Source organism: Cetorhinus maximus, chromosome 27, assembly GCF_964194155.1.
Source record: "Cetorhinus maximus chromosome 27, sCetMax3.hap1.1, whole genome shotgun sequence".
Classification (NCBI taxonomy): Eukaryota; Metazoa; Chordata; class Chondrichthyes; order Lamniformes; family Cetorhinidae; genus Cetorhinus; species Cetorhinus maximus.
The window spans coordinates 24,827,518-24,849,448 of NC_135905.1; the positions used below are offsets into that span (position 1 = coordinate 24,827,518).

At 44.1% G+C, this 21,931-nt stretch overlaps 1 protein-coding gene across 12 annotated transcripts in view; it reads right to left on the minus strand.

Annotated features, from left to right (window-relative positions):
- col13a1 (collagen, type XIII, alpha 1) overlaps window positions 1-21,931 on the minus strand; it is a 227,927-nt gene that overhangs the window by 73,026 nt on the left and 132,970 nt on the right. For 10 of the 12 annotated variants that reach the window (XM_078530917.1, XM_078530915.1, XM_078530913.1 and 7 more), the window contains 5 exons: window positions 15,428-15,493; window positions 15,102-15,209; window positions 13,950-13,994; window positions 12,149-12,175; window positions 1,881-1,943 (listed from right to left, as the gene is read on the minus strand). In XM_078530917.1, coding sequence (XP_078387043.1) covers window positions 1,881-1,943; window positions 12,149-12,175; window positions 13,950-13,994; window positions 15,102-15,209; window positions 15,428-15,493 — 309 coding nt within the window. Of the gene's footprint in view, window positions 1-1,880; window positions 1,944-12,148; window positions 12,176-13,949; window positions 13,995-15,101; window positions 15,210-15,427; window positions 15,494-16,510; window positions 16,568-21,931 lie in introns of all 12 variants that reach the window. The other 2 variants (XM_078530906.1, XM_078530911.1) reach the window with 2 other exon arrangements.

The following is a 21,931-nucleotide window of genomic DNA, read 5'->3' on the forward strand; positions in this document are numbered from 1 at the left end:
TAAAACTCAAGTGAATTAACATCAGGTTTTTTGAGAGATTAAACATGTTCCAGCTGACCTTTAATCCACCCCTGGGGACTTCATCTAATAAATTATAAAATACAGACTTGTTGCCCAAAGGAAAATAGGTTATATTTATCACACAGCAACAGGAATCAAGTGTTAACAAGTTGACAAAACACAAAAAAACTTAGAAATCTGACTTGACACATTGAAACCAATACCCAGAGGGACCTACAATCCTCTCTCCCTTTCTCTCCCTCCTCCAGCCTCTCTCTCCCCCTCTCTCCTTGTGGGCTTCATAAGATCTATATACTTTACATTTTCAAATGCCAACTTCTTTATAAGGCATGTTCCAAAAGTTGGCAACACTCTGGGAAGTTCATACTCTTTTACAATAAACAGTTCTATTATGCAATAAATAATAATATGTTTCCAAGTACTTCTGATTTTATTCAGCTTTTGCCCTGTGCAGAAGATCCACCTCTCCCCACCCTCCCCATCAACACCCACCAACTCAACAACACCCCTGTTGTTAGCTAAGTCACTTAATATTGTTATGGTCCATTTAAAGAGCAGTTCACAAATATGAGAACATGTCTGGTTCATAAATTTCTGAACCTATCAAAGGATTAAATGTTAAAAACCCAGATCCTCAATGTAGCTTATCCTCAATATCAAAATTTACACAAATTCCAAGAGGAAATTATTCTAACGCCTCAAGTGAAAGAATGAGCAATAAAAGTCAACTGAGTCGCAGCTTTAGTCAGCAACATAATGGATGGAAGCAATACTGAGCATTCAGCTTAAAGCATTATTAATAGCCCCACTACAGTTGGATTGCTTTACAGTTCTGTTTACAATAAACCATAATAAAATAATTCTGCAATTAAATGTGAAAGAGCCAACGCATTTTAAGTGGTTTGCTTACAGTCTGGGAATAGCACAGGCTGATATAATCAGCAACATTCCCAGACAAACTGTGTTCTTGGGCTAAGTCTCTGCAGGAATAGCTAGATATTGTACAAACTCTGAACTTTCTCCATTTTAAAAATATGCAATTCCTTTAAGGAGACCAAATGTACATTATAATTAAATAGATTTCACCCTTATAAAAGAATCTCAGAAAACCAATGTGACTATAGTGAGTGGTCAATAACCTAACCCACTTATTTACTAGCAAACCATTGGCATGTTAGCAGTACTGTGGGTGTACCCACACCATTGATTGCAGCGGTTCAAGAAGCTCACCACCACCACCTTCTCAAGGGTAATTAGGAATGGGCAATAAATACTGGCCTTGCCAGCGACGCCCACATCCCGTGAAAGAATTTTTAAAAAGCTAGTTACCAAGTTATTTTTACAAGGTTGCAATTTAACACTGAAGCATTTTGACTATGTGCCCTGTGCTGTAGCTTTCTCTGTTTCTTTTATATACCAACCACTTCAACATCATGAACATCACAAATAAAAAACCTGGAAATGTCTGCAATATCTGGGCCAGAATTTTCGGCTCGGCTGGGGTGGGGTCCGCTCGCCGAGGTATAAAATGACGCGGGGTGACGTCAGGCGTGCATCCCGACGTCAGCGAATGTCATTTAGATTTTCAGTTCGGCGGGCTGGGTCTATTAAGGCTATTTAAAAACTAATTAAACCAATAAACTGAGCTGCCCGTCCAACCTTAAGGTTGGGGGGAGGGAAAATTCTCTCCCTGGTATCCATTCTGCCAGTCACATTTTATTGTGCGTGGTGTGCAGGCAGCATAAGCCTATGGAGCTGCCTCGATCCCCAGTCTCAAGGTGATAGATTCATTCAATCATTCCCTGTACCGGAGACTCTGTAAAAGGGATCACCCACAGCTGCAAGAGAGTTTATCTAACCTTTCTTCCTGGGAGCCCTGGCATTCCTGGTTTTCCCTGCAGTCCTGTTATTCCTGGTTCTCCCTGAAACAATAAAAGGAGTGTGTTTGTTTTCATTATTTAGGAGAAACATTACTAGAAACATTATTTAAGAGAAACACCGCTGATGTAACTTTTCACGGAGTATTAAACTAGGTCAGCGGTTCCCTCTGTTACATAAACAAGTTCTCCCGTTAAAGTCAACTGTCGCACAGCTTCCTGGCAAGGCCTTTAAAAGTTCATGCTGTTCCATTTCCTGAACTGATTTGTTTTGTGCTGCCCCAATCTCAGTCGGTTTATTGGAGTTGTCTGTTTAAAATTACAGCTCAGAGACCCTAAGGGAGGCTCTGCTATGGGCACCAACAAAAGAAATGCATCTCAACGGCTTGGCATCATGTGGTCACTTCCCTCCCAAGGGTATAACATTTAAAATTACTGAAGATGTCTCATGATTTGCTTCACTCCATCATTAGCGGTGGCCCCAATTTTTGGAGTTTATTCCATATGCCTCTCTCCTTCTTCAAGTTGCCGCTTAAAAAGTACTTGTTTGATCAAACTTTAGGTTGCCTGTCCCCATATCTCTTTAGGTGGGCTGGTGTCAAATTTTTCTGGTTACGCTCTTGCGTAGCACCTCGGGTTGTTTTGCTATGTTTTGTTCTATAAGTGCAAGTTGTTGTTGTAAAACTATGCTCATCTTTCCACCTGGATTGTCAGAAACTCATGGAAAAAATAATTTGAAATATTTGGAATGGCATTCTGATCTTTCAAAAATAAAACATGGATCACATTATTTACCAGTACACCTCACGCCGACGTCAGCGAAGTATTTTGAATCAAATGGTATTTCCTGAGTTTTGTTCACTTTCTAAAGTTTATTGAAGTTATACACATTTAAGGAAAAAGGCTTAAACAAGAAAAAGATCCCCGCATACTTCAAAAAGCTACAACTTTGCCTTTGCAAAATATACATCTTGTTCATAAAAGTATTTACCTCATATGTTCTTTACTGTTAATAAGAATGATGTATTTTACACATAGGGCTACATATTGTGATTGTATACAAAGTCCAAAGAAAACCTTCACTTCATGCTCAACTGAACTTAGTCTTTTTAGATTGTTTTCTCTAATTGGAGAATAACTGCTTCCATTCAACCTGACCAAAGGGGCGAGACACAGTTGAGGATGTAGCTTTATGAAATGAGCTACATCTCAGACAATTCACGCGAACAGTGGTAGCAATAAAGCTATTTCCATATCAAGCTAAGGGCATTCATTCTTTAACATGGCATTAACATGCTTAACATTTGTGATTGCGATGATCTGGAGTTGGAGCTGGCTAGGTCAGTTCATGAACTCTTCTCTGCGTTCACATCTTTTAACATTTTCTTATATTATTGTTTCCAATTTAATAAGTGTTTGTAATTTGCATTATAATAAGTACTTGTAAATTGCTGTTTACTCATTTATCCCACAACCAACACTTAAAACAGCTGATCCAGTCATCTATTTCATTGCTGTTGTGCGTGAATTGGCTGCTGTGCTCCCTACATTACAACAGTGACTACACTTCCAAATTACTCCACTGGCTGTGAAGCACTTTGTGATGTCTTTAAAACCAATAAAAGAGCAGACCCTGCTTGACTTGTGAGAACTGAGGGAGTCTACTGTGGTAATGCTTAGCATCTCACACTGCCATATTGTGTTCAAAAATTTTATTTTTAATTAATTAGAAAAGGGTGTGTTTAAGCAATTTAAACAAAAGGAGTTAGGCTGATGATTACTCTACAGCAATTTGAACACTATGTGGTTTTCTTGTAAATACCTCCAAGCTTGGCAGGCTGTAAGATCTGTCATCGAATAGAGGGGATGTTGCTATTTGGCACATTTTCCTTTGCTGCTCATGGAACTTCCTTTTAAGCATCCTCTTTAGCTTGTGTTTGGGTTGGTGAGAGCATTGTCCTCCTGAAAAAGCGCTCATTTGGTTTTCTGAAGAGGAATTAATTTTTCTGAAACGTACGAACTATTTTCACCTTCTACCTTTATTGTCCAGAAAAACTTGAATCATTTGACAGGTTCAGAAAGGAAAAATAACACGGGGCAGAATTTTCCAATTCCACCAGCGGCGGGAATCATGGCTTAATGGAAAAAGTCAGTTTCCCGCCCTTGGGAAATTAGTTTGAACTTTGTTCTCCCTACTTTGATGGGGGGTTAAAGGTAGGCCAAGTTTCCTGCTGATCCATGTCAGGAACCACATCTGCATTCATTTGCATCTCATGAATGCTCATTAAAAGGCCAACTCGCCAAAATTACGTTCCCCTCTGGATTAAGTTCCCTGCCAGCGGATAATTAGAAGTCTGTTTCCTGACTGTATATAAGTGGCTCTGCAGCTGGCAAGCTCCAGTTCATCAATGGTTTCAAGGTCAGTAGAGGCTGCTTTCACCTACCATAAAGAGTGTTGCTGCGAGATTTCGGGTGTCCGTATCACAAGCTGCACCAAGACAGGACACGGCAGACAATACCAGTGGGGAGACAGAGACAGGACTGGTGAGGGGTAGGGGGCGGGATTGTACAACATGGGAGGAGAGGAGGAAGACTGAGGCAGGGCTGAGGGGGGTGGTGATGGGAAACAAGGGAAGGGAGGGTGAAACAGAGGCAGGACTAGAGGGTGGTCAAGGAACAGAGTGGAGTAGTGAAATACTGTACTGGGACAAGGGCCATGCTGTCGGGGGCACACTGAAGAGACAGTGCTGGGACTGTGTTGGCCATGTTAGAGGGCTCTGCATGGCAGACATGTCTTGTCCTGATCCTGGGCAGGGGAAGGCCTCCCTGGGCAGTGACGGTCATGCACAGTATGGTGCACAGGCCATGGACAGTCACATAAGAAATTTGGTCCAAGAGGTTGTCATGAAAGTATAATAATTTTTCTGGTTTATTGTGAAGTAGGTTTATGGGGGTAAGTATAGTTAGGTCTTTGTGTGATTTAATTACATTTGGAGTCAAACACAGGTTTAAATCATCAAAAGAAGCTGGGTGCTTTACATGCTAACGAGTAAACATGGATGCTGGCTTAGCATGTAAGGTGTGAAGGGGATTTGCATTTTTAGATAAATGAAGGGATATTTGGATTTCAAAGGGAATCCCAGTATGTTTACAATTAGCCAGATAAGCAAGACTAAGGAATGTATTTAACTTTCCGAAAGGTTACTGGCAATATTGGCAAACCATGAAAGTTTTGATATTGTGAGGAAGATACAATTTCAAAGACATATGAAACAATAGAATTTACATATTAAAAAGAGAGAAACATTTATAAAGAAGAATGAAAGTTTGTGTGTCAGAAAGCCATGTGAGATCTAACAGGAGCGTGTGAAATAGCCTTAATGAAGCCTCCAGCATTTGTTTGTAAGTCTGCTGTTTAATGAAGTTAGGGAAATGCCATTTGGAATTGCTTAAAGAGGGTTGTAACTTGGAGTCAGGTTAATTAGGAATTTTAGGTGTTATTATGGTAGTAATTGTAGCCTTATGGCCAGGAGTTCTCCCTCGACACGGTCACATGAGGGGACCTGTTTTATGACATTTTTATTTTGTTCATTACTTTTTTGAAACAGAGCTTCATCTCCCTGTTGCAGCTCCGTGCCTCAGGGATTTTGAGGCGCTCTTTCCCACGCATGCGGGAAGTTTGCGTTGGCCCGGCTCACCCTCCTCCCCCTGCCTGCACAGGCAGCGCTGAGCGCTGAGCCCTGCCACTCACGTTCCACGCTGGGCGGGCCTTAATTGGCCCACCTGCTTAAAATTGTGGTGCAGTGCCGATCGCAGGCAGCGGTCAGCTTCTCAACAGCCCCTGCCGAGCATCCCCGCCAAGGGCAAAATTCTGCCCTATGTATGCGCTTGACATCTTTTATTGTGTTAATAAATATTTTAATTTTAATTTTTTTAAATCTCTAAAGGTCTCGGTGGACTTATTACTTCTGAATTCAGTGCATGCACCTTGCAATAAATACAAATTGCAAAATCGTTGTGATAGCGCGTCCAAGTTTCCCTCGTGAATTTGGTCTGCCTGGCACACATCATCTGCCGCGTCTTAACAGGGTTCGAGTCATGGTATCGTGAGGCAGTGGGCACAGTCACGGTCAGCGTAGGCATCTGTATCCAAGAAGTCGGTAGCTGAAAAGTCATGGGCGGTATTGGATGGTGTCATGGCGAGGGTTATCCTGGAAAGTCAGGGCGCATGTGGCCTTGAGAAGGGACGGGGTCAGGTCAACAAAAGCACGGGGACATCAATATTAAAGGGTTTGGGTGGAGAACAGGAATATCCACATGGATAATGATGTGGTCAAGGGTAACAGGGATAGGCTCAATAGTGATAGGAGGAAGGGGAACTAGAATGCGATGAGTATGGAGGAGGATGAGAGGAACCTGGCGGGTGATGGGGGAGGTTGGAAGATGTTCTCCCAGACGAAAGTCAGCAGCACAATTTTCAAGCTCATCTTATAATGACACAGTTTGAAAAACAAGCTAGAAAAAAATCCATCTGAGACGGCTCTCAGGGTGTGTGCGAGGAGTTCAGCACAGCAATTCTTGGCTGATTGAAGGGGCATCCTAGAACTGTCCTGCTCAAACCATGGATCAGGCATGGCTCAGCTGAGTGCTGGACTCAAGGGTCTCATGCACAATGAATGAGCTTGTCTCCTTTATAATAGTGCACATTCAGGCGAGAGTCCGTTATGTTTAGGTGATGCGGTACATATGGTCTTAATTGGGATCTGATCCTTACAGAGGCATATCAGAATGGATGTTGGATCAAAACATCAATGTCCACGTTTGCTGAGCACAGGCAGCATGGGCTCTACAAGCTGGCATGTTCCCAGTGCCCTGGTCATGGCACTCAAGGCACCATGCTTGCCTTCAGGACTAAGTGGAAGGATTGAGTATCAATAGTTATTGTCAAGGCCACTGGAGGACAACCAACACAAGGCTGACTGTGGATCCTAGGACTTGGGTCTTTTGACCCTAATTAAGACCCTCATTGTGAATGCACAGTCACATGTGAGAGGAAAGCTCAACCATGTGTCATCCTCCAGGACGATACCAGCCTGCAAGGGGTGGTCTTGGTATGTGATGTGCAGACTGAGAGAAAGCAGAGGGCTAGAGACTGCATTCCTGCCTTCTATATGGAGCGAGACCATTCCACAGGAACTACCATTGATTGCTCAATGGTATCCGTTCACAGATACAAGAAGTGGAGAATGCAGGCTGCAGGCAATGCAGCCTTCTTGATAGCTTTGTTTAGAATGAGGAGAAAAAGGGCCTGTCACTGATTGGCACATCCCAGGGAAGACCGTTGTCCTGAGGAACAAGAGCCAGCGGTACCCGAGGAAGGCACAGATGCTGACAAGGAAGGGCCAGTTCCATAAAGTCGTTTGGCGCGACCAAGAGTCCACAGTAGATGCAGCTCATGCATGGAGATGAGTGAAAGATGGTGCCACAAGCACCTTTGCATATCTAGACATGTGTTAGCTCATATTTGCCACATTCTCTGTGAGGAACTCATGCCACAAGGACTTGGAGGTATCCAACGCTGGTTACTTTGATGGTTACCGCCACGCTGAACTTTTTTGCCCATGGGTCCTTCCAGGGCTCCACTGAGGACCTTGGCAGAATCTCACAATCGACGACACACAAATGTATAAGGAAGGTGGAGATGACCTTTTCAATAAAGCTCACCGTTATGCGTAGTTCTGTACGGATGAAGCAAGCCAGGCTGCCAGAGCTGTGGGATCCGCTGTGACCACAAGTGCCGGGTGCCAAGATTTGACTCTCGGAACGTTGAGCTAATTTGTGATCAAATCATGTTTGTACTAGGTACCCAGGGAGCTCACACGACTCGTATATTTTGAGCCAGAGATATTTGAGGGACCTCGATGATCAGAGGACTGGTTCCTTGGTGACAAGAAGTCAATGACTCCTGTTCATTGTCTACAGAGTACATCGAGAAGAGATACAATGCTGCACATTCAGCCACAAGGTCCTTAATAGAGTAAAGTATTGGCCTCTTAAAGATGCGTTTCAGATGTTTTAACCAATCAGGTGGGGCTCTCCAATATTCAGTGCAGAGAGTGTCCCGTATCATCATTGTTTGCTGTGCCCTGCACAGCCTAGCACTGCAAAGGGAGTGGTGTGTTGCCACCGGGAGACATGGAAGAGCCAGCTGACTCCTCAGATGAGGAGGATGTTGAAGGGGATAAATCTGAAGAGGGCGCGGATTCAGACGAGCCACATGAGGATGCCATTGCATGGGCACGGTGTGGCAGGTGCGCTCGTAACAACCTCATAGCTACAAGATTCCAGGTGGAATAAGATGAAGAGGAGTTATGATTGCAGTTCTCTTCATGCTTCAATACAGGCAACACAACACTTTCATTGTCATCCTCAACATATCACGAAAGGTCATCAATCTCACAATGATCAGCATAAATCACCTTCAACCCTAATGATGGGGTCATCGTTGGAAGGCACAGTAGCCTAGGGACCATGTGGCCACTGTGGAATGTGCTTAGCACTACACAAGCACACATCCTTAAACAACTGCACAGTGCAGTCCTTTCAACCATGGAGTCAACAAGTCAGTGGCCATGGCATCTTTCAAGAGGCTGAAACGCAATTGCACACATTGATTCACTCATGCCAATCTGACAGCAGCTTAGCACGGCGGCTCTAAGATGAAAAACATTTGTCAATGGTTAGTGCTTGACCGTGTCAAGAGTTAGCTACATCCACACCATCCCTTCAAACACCAGCATGATCAATGCAGAGGCTGCATCTTGATACTGAGCCTCCAGATGTCACTGGACATCAGGACACAGTGATCAGTAGCACAACAGCTTGTACCCAAAGCTGTGAGTTATGTTATCATTGTCCTCACAGAAAGTGGTTCAGCAGGACCATCATGTGATTTTTGACAAACACTCAACACCCCGCATGCGACGGAAGCCTGCCAAGTTTATGTCCTGCATTGCCTTGGCATCTGGGAGAGACGTAGCCCAGTCAGGTTTGACACAGCAGTCAATGTCAACTTCTTCCCTTCATAGGTCCTGATGAGCACACAAGAGACATGCTGGAGCATCGTTTTCATAACATTACAGTCCTCGACATAGAAACGATTGGCCTTTGTCAGATGGACTATGAGCCCTAAGTCAGCCTTAAATGCGGAAATAAAATAACGCTGCAGGGAGGCATGAAAGGCTATGGTGCTCAATGATGAATATTATTTTCCCAAAAACTTGCAGTCATAAAATAAACATCATTGCAAAGTGCCCTTGGCTGAAGAGGCTCCATGTTGGTTGAGACAAATACTTATAACATACACAAACTACAGACTTCGGTGCGACAGCACCAGGATAATCACTAACATTGATGAACAATTCTCATGAGGTCACATAATGACTGCCTGAGATGCAAGGGTTACAATGTGTCTCGTCCAGGCATCATTTTCAGACAGGAAATGCCTTTGTTCATGTCTCTTATGCAGAACTAAAGGTGATTCACTGTCATGAGGTTGAGTCAGACTGAATGGAACTGAGGGACAAGATGGGAGATAATTGTGAGGGGGGGGGTTCATTTTGTACCCTTGAATGAACATGGGACCTTGCATCACATTGATTAGTCATTCAATAGCTGAGACTTGGAGAGGGATAAATGTGAAATATATTTACAATAATGCAGATTGTGTACAGTGAACAAACACCCATACCACCATTGTGCATTCAAAACTTCTTAGTTGTCATAACCTTACCACTGCGTCTAGGTGCAGCCCTGCCACCCACAGCAGAGGTGGAGGCAGCTTGCTGACTGCTACACCCTCTTGTCTGAGATGACTTTGGAGGCCCGAGGCCTGGATGGCCCTGGTCTGTAAGAGTCTCCTGCTCTGGGGTAGGTGCTCCCTACTTGGCCTGATGTGCTGGAATTTATGGGGTCACGGGGCAGAGGGGATTTGGAGCAGCAAGACAGCCTTGGAGTATCCTGGGTGGATACCCAGGGGTGTCTGGCTGGCACTCCTCCTCCCTTTGGGTGCCCGAGGGCTCCTCCCTGACTCCCTAAGGAGAAGGGGACCTGGAGGGAGGTCGAGGTGCCCCATACCCCCCTCGCCTAGCCACTGCTGGAATACACCCATGGCTGGAGCGATGGTGTAAACATCCAAGTACAAATCCAGCAGGAACTGCTGGCCCTGGGTCTCCAAGGCAGCTGCCAACCTTCTCATGGAGAGTGATGCGATCGCACGCCAGAGCCATGACATCAGGCAGAACGTGGATGGTCTCCTCCAACCTTCAGTCCAGTCTGCTGATGGCCGCTGACAACTCTGCCTGATGTCCCCCTGCCTGTCTCTGCGCCTCCAAGGCCGATTGCAGGGGTTCGTCATTGGAATTGGACTCAGCAGGTGCCTGGTCTTCGGCAGTCCTCCGAGTGTCAGAGACCTCGGCTGTCACTGCCTCTGCCTGCCATGGACATCTGTCTGCGATGTGGTGACACCGAGCCTACTCTAGGTGAGTGTATCTGCGCTGGTGGAGGTTGCAAGTGAACACAATGACGGGTTTTCCTCGGATGCTTCCTCTGCTCCTTATCTGAGGTCCTCTGCGGACTGGAGCTGAGGACCTCAGCTTCTTCCTCCGCCTTTTCTTGCTGGTGGCTGGAGTAAAGAGAAGAGCTAATTAGTGATTGACTAGGCAGGCTCTTACATTATAGGTCACTCACAGTCATTGTCCCCATGTGGTCAATGTATACTGGATGGATCTTCACTGGCTTGTTGAGGAAGGCCAATCTCGCCTTCTGCGTAGGAGTGATCTCGGTCCTCGCCAGTGAGCTCTGCTGCTTGCTCCTCGTGGGAGGAGACTATCCTCAACTCTGGGGCCCCCCACTCCAGTCTTCGTTCTCTCCCATCAGTTGCAGGCAACCTTGTCCTGTATAAAGACAGATGGATTGACTGGGCACTAGGGATGAAAGAACATTTCAGAAACCATGCACGCCTGTTGTGTGTGCTGAGCCCTCCCCAGTAAGGGATTAAGATGCAGTTTGTGCAGGATCTTACATGAGATGGTGATCTTGAAGTGGTTGGCAGACGCAGAGTGCTGACGTCCCGTCTGCTGGTAGTGTGTGACATCCCTGTCGACTCTAACCTGTAAATTGCCTGATGCTCTTATGAGAGCGTGAGTTTGGAGTGAGTAGAAGTTTCACTTACCCCGCAGAGTGCATCAGATCATTCATTCATTTCCTGCAATGCAGAGCAGTCCTTTTTTGTGTGCCATGGGCGCCAACCACCCTGGCAACCTCCTCTTGGGCTGGCGTGGTCAGTTGAGAGGATCTCCTGTTCTCAGCCCTCGGACAGAGGACCTCATGCCTTTCCTGGACGGCCTGGAGGTGAATCCCCAGGGAGGCCTCACTGAACCGTGGAGCCAAGGGTTTGTCTCGTTTGGTCGCCACGGTAATGCAGAAGTTCACAACACACCTGGCCTGCAGTGAGTGAATGTCTGTGGCGAGTGCCATTTAAAGATGGCACCAGGACCTTCAACCCCATGAGGTAACAATGGGGCAGGCGAATCCCTGCTGGCCCTGAGACAGGATTCAACGAGCTCCTCATTGATGCATAATTAATGAGCTGAAAAGTGGAAAATTCAGCACGAAAATCCATCCTGCCGCCAAGCCGGAATCGCACCGACTTTCCCACCCAGCACCTCACTTGGATTCCAAAATGGAAAGTTCCGCCCCATGGTTTTCAACTTATGCGAGTAACTCTTTGAAAATACTTTCTGTGTATATTCTCCTGCAAAGTGCCTTACATAGAAGTACAGAGATTGTACAGCACAGAAACAGGCCATTCTGCCCAGGCGATTCAATGATTGCACTTAAAGTTCAGAAACCATTCCCTGTAAGTCTGGACACGTTTACACGGCTGCACCAGGAAATCTTCCCATTTTCTCCATTCACATTACTGAGCTCCAGCAACTCTAAGAGCAGAACTAAGTTAAGAGCTAAGCTAGCTTTGTGAGTTATAGTAAAACCCTACTGCATAGACACCAGGTCAAGGCAAGAAGCTGTTATCCTAATGGTGAGCAGATGCCTTTCACTCTGCTTTTGAACTAAAGCCACATGTCAAAGGAAGTGCTAAAAATAGTTCTTAATTTTACAGATCTACCTAGACCTCATAAATTAAAATTATTTATGTAGTTACAGATATTATAACAGGCGTTGTTAATTACCTTTGGTCCAGGCATTCCAGATGGACCCTGAGAAATTAAAAAGACAATGATAAGATTCTGGTCCTTCTGCTTAGATCCTATTCAAACCTGTCTTTTGAAGTTTTGAATTGGCTCAGAGAAAGGATACTTAGGTACTGGTTTGAAATAAATTTTACAACCGTATGTCCTGTGATAGCACTTTTGTCTGAGTTGGAAGGTTGTGGGTTCAAGTCCCATAACCTCCAATCTAAGACCTGGGTAGTTAATCCAGGTGACATTTCAGCAGAGCACTGAGTCAATGATGCATTGTCAGAGGAGACGTCTGTCAGATGTTTTAAATTAAGGTTTTTATCAGCTTTACTAGAACCAGGGGACATAGTTTAAAAATAAGGGGTCTCCCATTTAAGATGGAGATGAGAGAAAGAAAAATCCTCTTAGAGGGTTGTGAACCTTTGGAACTCTCTTCCCCAGAGAATGGCAGAGACAGGGTCAATGAATATTTTTAAGGCAGAGGTAGATAGATTCTTGACTAACAAGGGAGTCAAAGGTTATTGTGGGTAGGTGGAATGCGGGGTTGAGGCGACAATCAGGTCAGCCATGATCTTATTGAATGGCGGAGCAGGCTCGAGGGGCCGAATAGCCTACTCCTAATTCGTATGTACATATGTTTTTCACGCGGACTGTATGAGATGTCATGCCACTATTTTTTTGAAGCCAATGACCATGGAAACCTTCCTGGTGTCCCGGTCAGCATTCGGCCTGCAATCAACATAACCCAAATAGAATAATGGGCCAGTCAGCTCACTGTTGTTTGTGGGACCTTGCTGTGCGCAAATGGGCTGCCAATCCACTTATAAAACACGTGCTATCCCACTCTGCTCTCCCAGCAGGATCACATATAGGTAAAAGATACCCCTTTGTGAAGAGTTAGAGCTAGTTTAAGATTAACTGTGCTGCATTAAACTCCTTTTTTTAATAATGTGATTGCCTGTTATCTCTCAGGGTCAGATTCCTACCATCTTTCCCATGCACCTGATCAAGTCAAAGTATCAATGCTAAATTGCCAATGTTGGTAAATAATGCTTAAGATTTAAAATCAGCAAAGGTGACAGGCAGAAGGCAGATTTTACTTTAAAAGGGTTTATGTTTTTAACACAAAACTGGTACATGGCTGTTGACAGTCTGTGAATGGAGTTTCATTCGCATTTTCACAGTGCGTTTGGTAACACTGGTGCTTTATGGATTTCTACAATTCAGGTTTTACTGTATAAAGGGTAATAAAGCATCAAAAGCTTTTTGTGGATTTCTGTTTTTCTTTAGTAGCGTGAGAATGCAATCTGCATAATGATTCATTCCACTTTACAGAAAGATTTTTAATTGTGGTGAAATACCTGAGCTGCTTGTGACGCCGATTGGAAACTTGTGGGCAATGTGCTTGAAGATTTAACCTTAGTTGTTACCCTAAAGGGACTCTATGGTGCAGTCCAGGTTATTGCATCCACACCAGTCAGCTTTCAGGCCAGTAGGCGCCTGGTGTGCTGCACCATGGTCCCTCCACCATCTGCAATCCAACATGTGGCACATTGCCAGTCTCAGCTGAGCTGAGAAAAGACACCCAGAGAAAAAGCAGTAAACCTCTTGCTGTCCAAACTGACTGTACTCCAGTGTCCAATGCGCCAGGGCTAAACCGACAGAACTGCTGCAACGCCTGGTAATTTGCATAATGGATATGGGGAGGGGAGGATCCAGAAAAAAGCCTATTGCATAAACAATGTGCTTTTGACCAGGTAATTTATGTAGAAAAGTCATTTTAATTACCTACCCTGATTCCATCTCTTCCAGGTTTCCCCGGATCTCCAGGTTTCCCCTAGAAATAAGAACTCAGTTGTTATGTGTCCAGAGTTACAGATTTATCACTATGTGGCCATGAGGTTGAAATGAACTGACTAAATTCAGCATTTAGACATTTATTATTTTCCACTTTGATTATTGCTCCCTTCCACAATGTCCCTTTGTAATCTCTCAACTGCTGCAAAAAAAATCACTATAAAACGCAAGCTTTCATAGTTTATCAGGCACACAGACTGAGTTCATGGAAAATAAACTTTATCAAGCAGTGGGCCATTCTGCTAGTGCTCAAGATAAACACTTTTCAGCAGTTGTACAGTTTTGCACAGTGATTTCTTCACCAAGAAACAACAGTTATTCAGCAATCCCCACTCCGGAACCACTTCACAGCTGCCTATTGGTTGATCGCTGGTCTCTTTCTCAGCCGTGCCTGGCTCACATTGAGCAGGTCCTCCCACTGTGACTGTAGTGGATGATAATGGAGTTCATCCTGTACATGAATCCTTCTCTCATCATCGACCTCCCTCTCTCCTTTCTCTATCTCTCTCTGGTTCCCTTTCCGGCATGACCAATTGTATTTATCTATAATAGCTTGCATTTATATAGCACCTTTAATGTAGTGAGACGTCCCAAGGCGCTTCACAGGAACATTAACAAAATTTGACACTGAGCCACATAAGGAGACATTAGTAGAGATGACCAAAAACTTGGTCCAGGAGGTAGATTTTAAGGACCATTTTAAAGGAGGAGAGAGATAGAGAGGTGGAAAAGTTTAGGGAGGGAATTCATGAGTTTAGGGCCTAGGCAGCTGAAGGAACATCTGCCATCAGGGGAGTGATTAAATGCCCCATGGAACATAATTACTATTTGGAAACAGTTTTGAAGTCATTTTGTCTGCAGTTGTGATCAACACTGCCAGCACTTTTTGACATCACTGAAGTAATTGTGGCACTGCTTACAGGGGTTCTTAAACATCTTAGATTAAGATATTGAGGCAATAAGTAGGTCAACAGGAGAAAGCCTAAAGATGGTTAGTTCCTCAAACCCATTGTGGTGATGAATCTGCCAGGCTAATGTTGACATTTTTCACATACAGAACAGAGAAATGGACACAGCTGAAACTTACCGGTAACCCATCAGTGCCTGCTTTTCCCGAATAGCCAGGGGGTCCTTTAGGCCCTGGAGGTCCAGGTGGCCCTGGAGAGCAGTTGCTATTGGCTTGTCCTTGTTCACCCTGGGATTGAATCAGAAGCCACCAAGTTCCGTAAAGACAATATTTAGAACAATTGGTTCGCAATTTGTTCACCAGTTAAAGGAGCAAGTAATTGATATTAAGTAGAGCAGCCAAAAAGCATATTTCATAACCAAAGAATAGGTTATTAGATTGGGAGGGGAGAGGAATAGGTATACAGGAAAGAACAAAGTGGTGCTGGCAGCAGAAAAGGCATTTACCTTGAGGTAGAGGCGTCTGATGAACTGGTCAGCAGGTGGCAGTATTTTCAGTCGAGGTGGAGTAAACTGAACAGGTAGGTGAGCCAGAGGTCACAGGTCAATACAAAGCCAAAGATCATGAGATGATGTTTGGTGTGGTTTTTTTTGGAAGGGAGGGGGACGGATAGAGGAGGGAGGGGAAAAAAGACAAGAATATTGAGAAAAGCAGCAGAGCTCGATGCCAGAGTGAAAGCCAGCAACAGAAATAATCTTACAGGGGTGTGTAGTTGGTGAAAGGAAAATATAAAGTCTTCCATCGTGTGTCAAATGTTATAGGAAAATAAAACAAAAATTAAAGTCAAACTGTTTTTTTCACCAAAGGACTACCCTCAGAATTTGTTGCTGGCTTTAAATAGAGAGAAATAAGACCCAGTCTTATAACAAAGTGAACTGTGATTTCAGAATAAGTTTTGTGTTTAGAAAATATGTGGACTTTCCCAGCTGAAACTGAGCAATACTGATTAATAAGGTTTCCAACCTTTAATTCCTGAAGACTCCAGGATGATATTGAAGGTTAATCTCCAGGACACCGCTGTGAGTGATAACCCAGGAGAAAAATGATTGGGGCGTTAAATATTGTCATTTTAACAAAAATGTCTTTGAACACTTTTGTTTATTAGCTATAAAAATATTGGACATGGGGAATGTTTATCTAACAGTTAAGAAACATCCAATTAAGTAATGAACATCAGTTTGCTTGGCGATTGGCTGCAGCAAAATGGACATGTTGGGCGTCCAATGGCAGGAGTGTGGGGAATGATAGTTGGCAGCACAAAATCCCGTGATGAAATTTCCAGGAATAGGTCCAATGAGAATTGGCAAACCTACTAATTAGATCAAACTTCAGTTCAGAATGCAACTAATCAAGTCAAATAAACTATATGAATATTACAGGCAAATATCCAAATTGGGTAGGGAACAGGAATTTTTCTGGGCTCGTTCAGGAGCCAGCCAGTAACAAAAGACAATTTTGAGCTACTTTGAAAGGACACAAGACACTCTGTTGTAAGACTGACCATAACGACAGTGAAAGCACCCACAAACCTTCACAGTCAGGATCTGATTTAGCCGCAGTGCTGCTAGTGAAGTCCCAGGGAACTCCTACAGAATGCAACATAGAAACTAAGTGATTCTATCCACAGGCAGACAGAATCATACCCCTTCATCTGCTCCCTCCAAAAAAATATACACTACATCCTTAAAATAGGTACTTTAAAAAAAAAATGGGTACTCACCGTCAATCTAATTGTAGATTTTTATGTAACCTTTTTACAAACGATTTGTTTTAAGGTCATGCACTGTAGATCTGCACGGTCCTGCAGGTCTTTGTGACAGAGATAGAGGGTACAGTCCCTCACAGACCCAAGTACCGCAGGGCAGCAGGAATGCAAGACTGTCAAGACACACTGGAAAGTGATAAGGTAAGAGCTTGACACAGGATTTTTACTCCCAGCCAGAGGCCTTGCCTATCAGGAGGACAGATTGGGAATTAGAACATGTACTTGATATGATTTTTCCATCCATTGGAATGGACAGAAAATAATGAGAAGTGTGAATTCATACTCCCCATTGCTACATAACAAAATAATTTCAGAGCTTTTAGATGTGAACTGTAAAATCTCCTGCAGCTGTGAACTTGGGAGGTTATCCTGAAAGAACGTACAATCTCTTGTGAACCCTACTCATACAGAAAGCTGCATCTACAAAGTGACCCCAACCAAAATGTTTCAACTGAAGCATAGAGAAAATCTTAAACAAAGAAAACATGCAGAAAAAAATAGGAGATACATAGAATTTTATACTGATTTTCCCAGGAGAATCTTTTAAATTTCAACCTAGATAGGAAAGAAATGGATATACAGTTTCTTTGAATTTAGATGAGTTTATGGTCATATCTTTACTGTTGATGTGAAGCTGAGATGGAATTTAAACAATGGTCTGTCTCTCCAGCAGATATTCCAGGTGCATCATTCAGACTTTTTACTTGACTCTCATCAGTATTCCCAATAAGTTAAAAAATGTTTGGTCGCTCAATTCCTTGAACTTGGGTTGTTTTCACTTTGATATACTGAAGAAGGCCTGGGTAGATTAAGACTATTTAGATTGATGCTGACTCTATTTACAGTAAATGATACTAAATATTGGAATTTGAATCATGAAGATCATTTATTTATGCAACAGCACTTTTAAACATGGTTTCTTTTGATAAATATCAAAAATACAAGCCTTGAAGGCAGCTTTTCCACTGCAAATGCTTCATGCAATTGGAGTCAAAATTAAGACTGTTTCAATTGACACCATCCTAATGCACTACAGGCAAAAAGCAAGGCTCTAAATCATCCCACAAGAACTATGCAACAAACAAATCGACTTGTAAGTGCTTTTAGAACTGCTTTGATGCATAAAAGGGCAATAAAGTAGCACTGTGAGCAGAAGTTCAGCTATTCCTGTTAACAAAGCAACCAGACATGCCACAGACTAAGATTTCCAAATGGTTTGCTTAGCAGTCTGGTGTCAGTTTAGACTATTAGTGTCTTAGTAATGAGTCTGTGCAGAGTCATGAGATGTGATTTAATTCTTCTGTGCTATCAACATATCCTTGATGTTGCTTTCCACAGAGAATGGCATTTTAGGTTAGCCTGTTGGATAGGAGATTAACTTTAAATAACTTATATTTGCATAATAGAAGCTATGTTCTGACAGACAAATTACACAACTGGACTCAGTCATTTATATAACAAACACAATTGAGAAATTTCGATCATATTTTCACCTCCGGAGCTTCTGTAGGAAACCCCGAGGTAGTTTAATTTCATTTTCCTTAAAACAAAGCTATTAGGAGATAGTATAAGTAAATGGAAGGATTCCCAATCATCGCAATTTGTGAAAAAACAACCGATGTCCAAGTTTTATTTGAAACAAGAAAAGTAAATAAAAAACAAAGATAGAAACAGGATAGAGAAAGAATGTAAAACTCAACATTCCCGTGCTGTTGCATGCCACACATTTAGGTGCAAACTCTGTTTGTCAATCTTATTAAGAAATCGCTAAGGCTTACTGTATATACTTGAGTAATAGTCAATCTCATGTTTACATCAACCCCTGAATTTTGGCCAAAAAATCCTTAATTTGTCGTATATCTCGCATACAAGTTGACCCCAGACCTTTGGCCAAAAATTCCTAATTCTTAGTGCTGATGGGGAGGATTTCAACTAACTCGGCAGGGGTGTGGGAATCAGGAGAAAATATCAGAGAGGAACACCAAGGTGCACAAAATACTGGGGTAGATTGCACTAGGATAGAGAATAGTAAGTTGATTGGTGGGGTCAGGGTAAGGGAGAAAGTAATAAAGTCTAAATCAGGGTTATTGTGCATGTATGTGAATGCACGGAGTGTGGTAAATTAGACTGGTGAGTTCCAGGCGCAGATTGCCATGTGGAATTATGATGTTGTGCTACAATAGATACTTGGCTCAAGGAAGAGCAGGACTGGGTGTTAAATACTCCTGGATATAAGGTGGTCAGGAAAGATGGGAAAGGAAGAAAAGGGGGAGGAGTGGCGGTATTTATTAAGGAGAGCATTGCAGTGCTGGAGAAGGAAGATGTCCCAGAGGGGTCAAGGACAGAATCTGTTTGGCTAGAGCTAAGGAACAAAAAATGTGCAATTACATTGCTTGGTGTAGTTGAGACATCACCAAATAGTAGGAAGGAAGCAGAGGAACAAATTGCAAGGCGATTATAGAGAGGTGTAAGAATTATAAAGTAGTTATAATGGGGCCAATGATGGGGCAATGCCTTTGATGTGGTGTACATGGACTTCCAAAAGGCATTCGATACAGTGCCACACAACAGACCTGTGAAAAATGTTATAGCTTATGGAATAAAGGGGACAGTAGCAACTTGGATATAAAATTGGCTGAGTGACAGGAAATAGAGAATAATGGTTAATGGATGTTTTTCAGGCTGGAGGAAGGTTTGTAGTGGAGTCTCCCAGGGGTCAGTATTGGGACCCTTGCTTTTCCTGATATATAATGATCTAAACCTTGGTGTACAGGGAACATTTTGAAAATTTGTGGATGATACAAAACTTGGAAGCATTGTAAACTGAGAGGAGGACAGTGTCAAACTTTAAAAGATCATAGACAAGTTGGTGGAGTGGGCAGGCAGGTGGCAGTTAAAGTTCAGTGTGGAGAAATGTGAGGTGATACATTTTGTGAAGAAGAACATGGAGAGACAATATAAAATAAAGGTTACAACTCTAAAGGGGGTGCAGGAGCAGAGGGACCTGGGTGTATATGTGCATAAGTCATCGCGGGTGGCAGGACAGGCTGAGAGTGTGGTTAATAAAGTATACAATATCCTTGGCATTATTAATAGGGGCATAGAGTACAAGAGCAAGGGAGTTATGTTGATCTTGTATAAGACCTTTGTTCGACCTCAGCTGGAGTATTGCGACCAGTTTTGGATGCCGCACTTTAGGAAGGATGTGAAGGCATTGGACAGTGTGCAGAATAGGTTTACAAGAATGGTTCCAGGAATGAGAAACTTCAGATATGAAGATAGATTGGAGAGGTTGGGACTGTTCTCCTTGGAGAAGAGAAGGCTGAGGGGAGATTTGATGGAGGTATTCAAAATTATGAGGGGTCTGGACAAAGTAGATAAGGAGAAACTGTTCCCACTCATGAAAGGATCAAGAATGAGAGGGCACAGGTTTAAAGTAATTAGCAAAAGAAGCAAAAGCGACATGAGGGGAAACTTTTTCAGGCAGCAAGTGGTCAGGGTCTGGAATGCACTGCCTCAGTGTGATGGAGGCAGGTTCAACTAAAACATTCAAAAGGGAATTAGATTGTTACCTGAAAAGAATGTGCAGAGTTACAGGAAGAAGGGAAGAGAATGGCATTAGGGGAATTGTTCATTTGGAGAGCCGGTGCAGACTTGATGGGCTGAATGGCCTCCTTCTGCACTGTAACAATTCTGTGATTCTTTCTGCTTACCACCTGTTCACCGCCTCTCCCGCTAGCCGACTCTCTTTCTCTCATTGACTGACTGCCTCTCACTCGCCACTTCCCTGACCAACTCTTTCACTCGCAACTTCTCTCCTGAAACCTCGCAATGAGTAAGGGCTCAGGAGAGGGCTGGTGAGAGGGAGGAAGCAATTAAAAAAGGCTGCAGGCAGGAGAGTCAGGCAAGGAAGGGGCAAGAAAGAGAGTCGGGCAAGGAAGGGGCAAGAAAGAGAGTCGGGCAGGGAAGTGAACAGACAGAGAGAGGCAGGGACGTGGAGAGAAAGAAAGTCAAGGAGGAAAGTGGAGAGGGAGAGAGAGTCAGATAGGAAAGTGGAGAGAGGGGGAGAGAGAGTAGGTGAGGAAAGCAGAGAGAGAGAGAGAGTTTGTAGGGGAGGGAAGCGGAGCAAGAGAGTCAGATAGGGAAGCGGAGAGAGAGAGTGAGAGAGAGGGGGTCGGGTAGGAAAGTAGGGAGAGAGAGAGAGAGAGTTGGGGAGGGAAGTGGAGAGGGAGAGTGAGAGAGAGGGGGTCGGGTAGGGAAGTAGGGAGAGAGAGTGAGAGAGAGAGTTGGGGAGGGAAGTGGAAAGCGAGTCAGGCAGGGAAGCGGAGAGAGAGAGAATCGGGGAGGAAAGTGGAGAGAGAGAGAGTCTGGCAGGGAAGTGGAGAGAGAGTGAGGGAATCAGCAGGGAAGCAGAGAGAGAGAGAGGGTCAGGGAGGGAAGTGGGGAAAGAAAGAGTCAGGGAAGAAAGTGGAAAGAGAGAGTCTGGCAGGGAACTTGAGAGAGTCAGGGAGGGAAGTGGGAAGAGACAGAGAGAGAGAGACAGACAGATAGACAGTCAGGGAGGGAAGCAGAGATAGAGAGAGAACTGGAGAGGGAAGCAGAGAGAAAGAGAGATAGAGAGAGAGAGTTGAGGAGGTAAGCAGAAAGAAAGAGAGAGTTGGGCAGGAAGGCAGAGATAGAGAGGGAGACAAAGAGAGTGGGAGAGGAAAGAGTCAAGTGAGAGAGAGAGTCAGGGGAGGAAGCAAAGAGAAAGAGAGAACCGGTGAGGGACACGGAGAGGGAGACAGAGAGAGAGAGAGAGAGTTGGTTGGGTAGGGACACAGAGAGAGAAACATAGTTGGGAAGGGAAGCAGGGAGACAGAGAGAGTCGGGGAGAGAAACGGAGAGAGAGAGGGAGAGGGAGTCGAGGAGGCAAGTGGAAAGAGAGAGAGACTTGGGCAGAAGGGCGGAGAGAGAGAGGGAGACAGAGAGAGTGGGGGTGGTAAGAGTCAAGTGAGAGAAAGAGTCAGGGAGGGAATCGGAGAGGGAGGGAGGGAGGGATAGAGTCGGGGAGGGAAGCGGAGAGAGAGGGAGGGATAGAGTCGAGGAGGGAGGGAGGGATAGAGTCGAGGAGGGAGGGAGGGATAGAGTCGGGGAGGGAGGGAGGGATAGAGTCAGGGAGGGAAGAGGCAAGTGAGAAAGAATT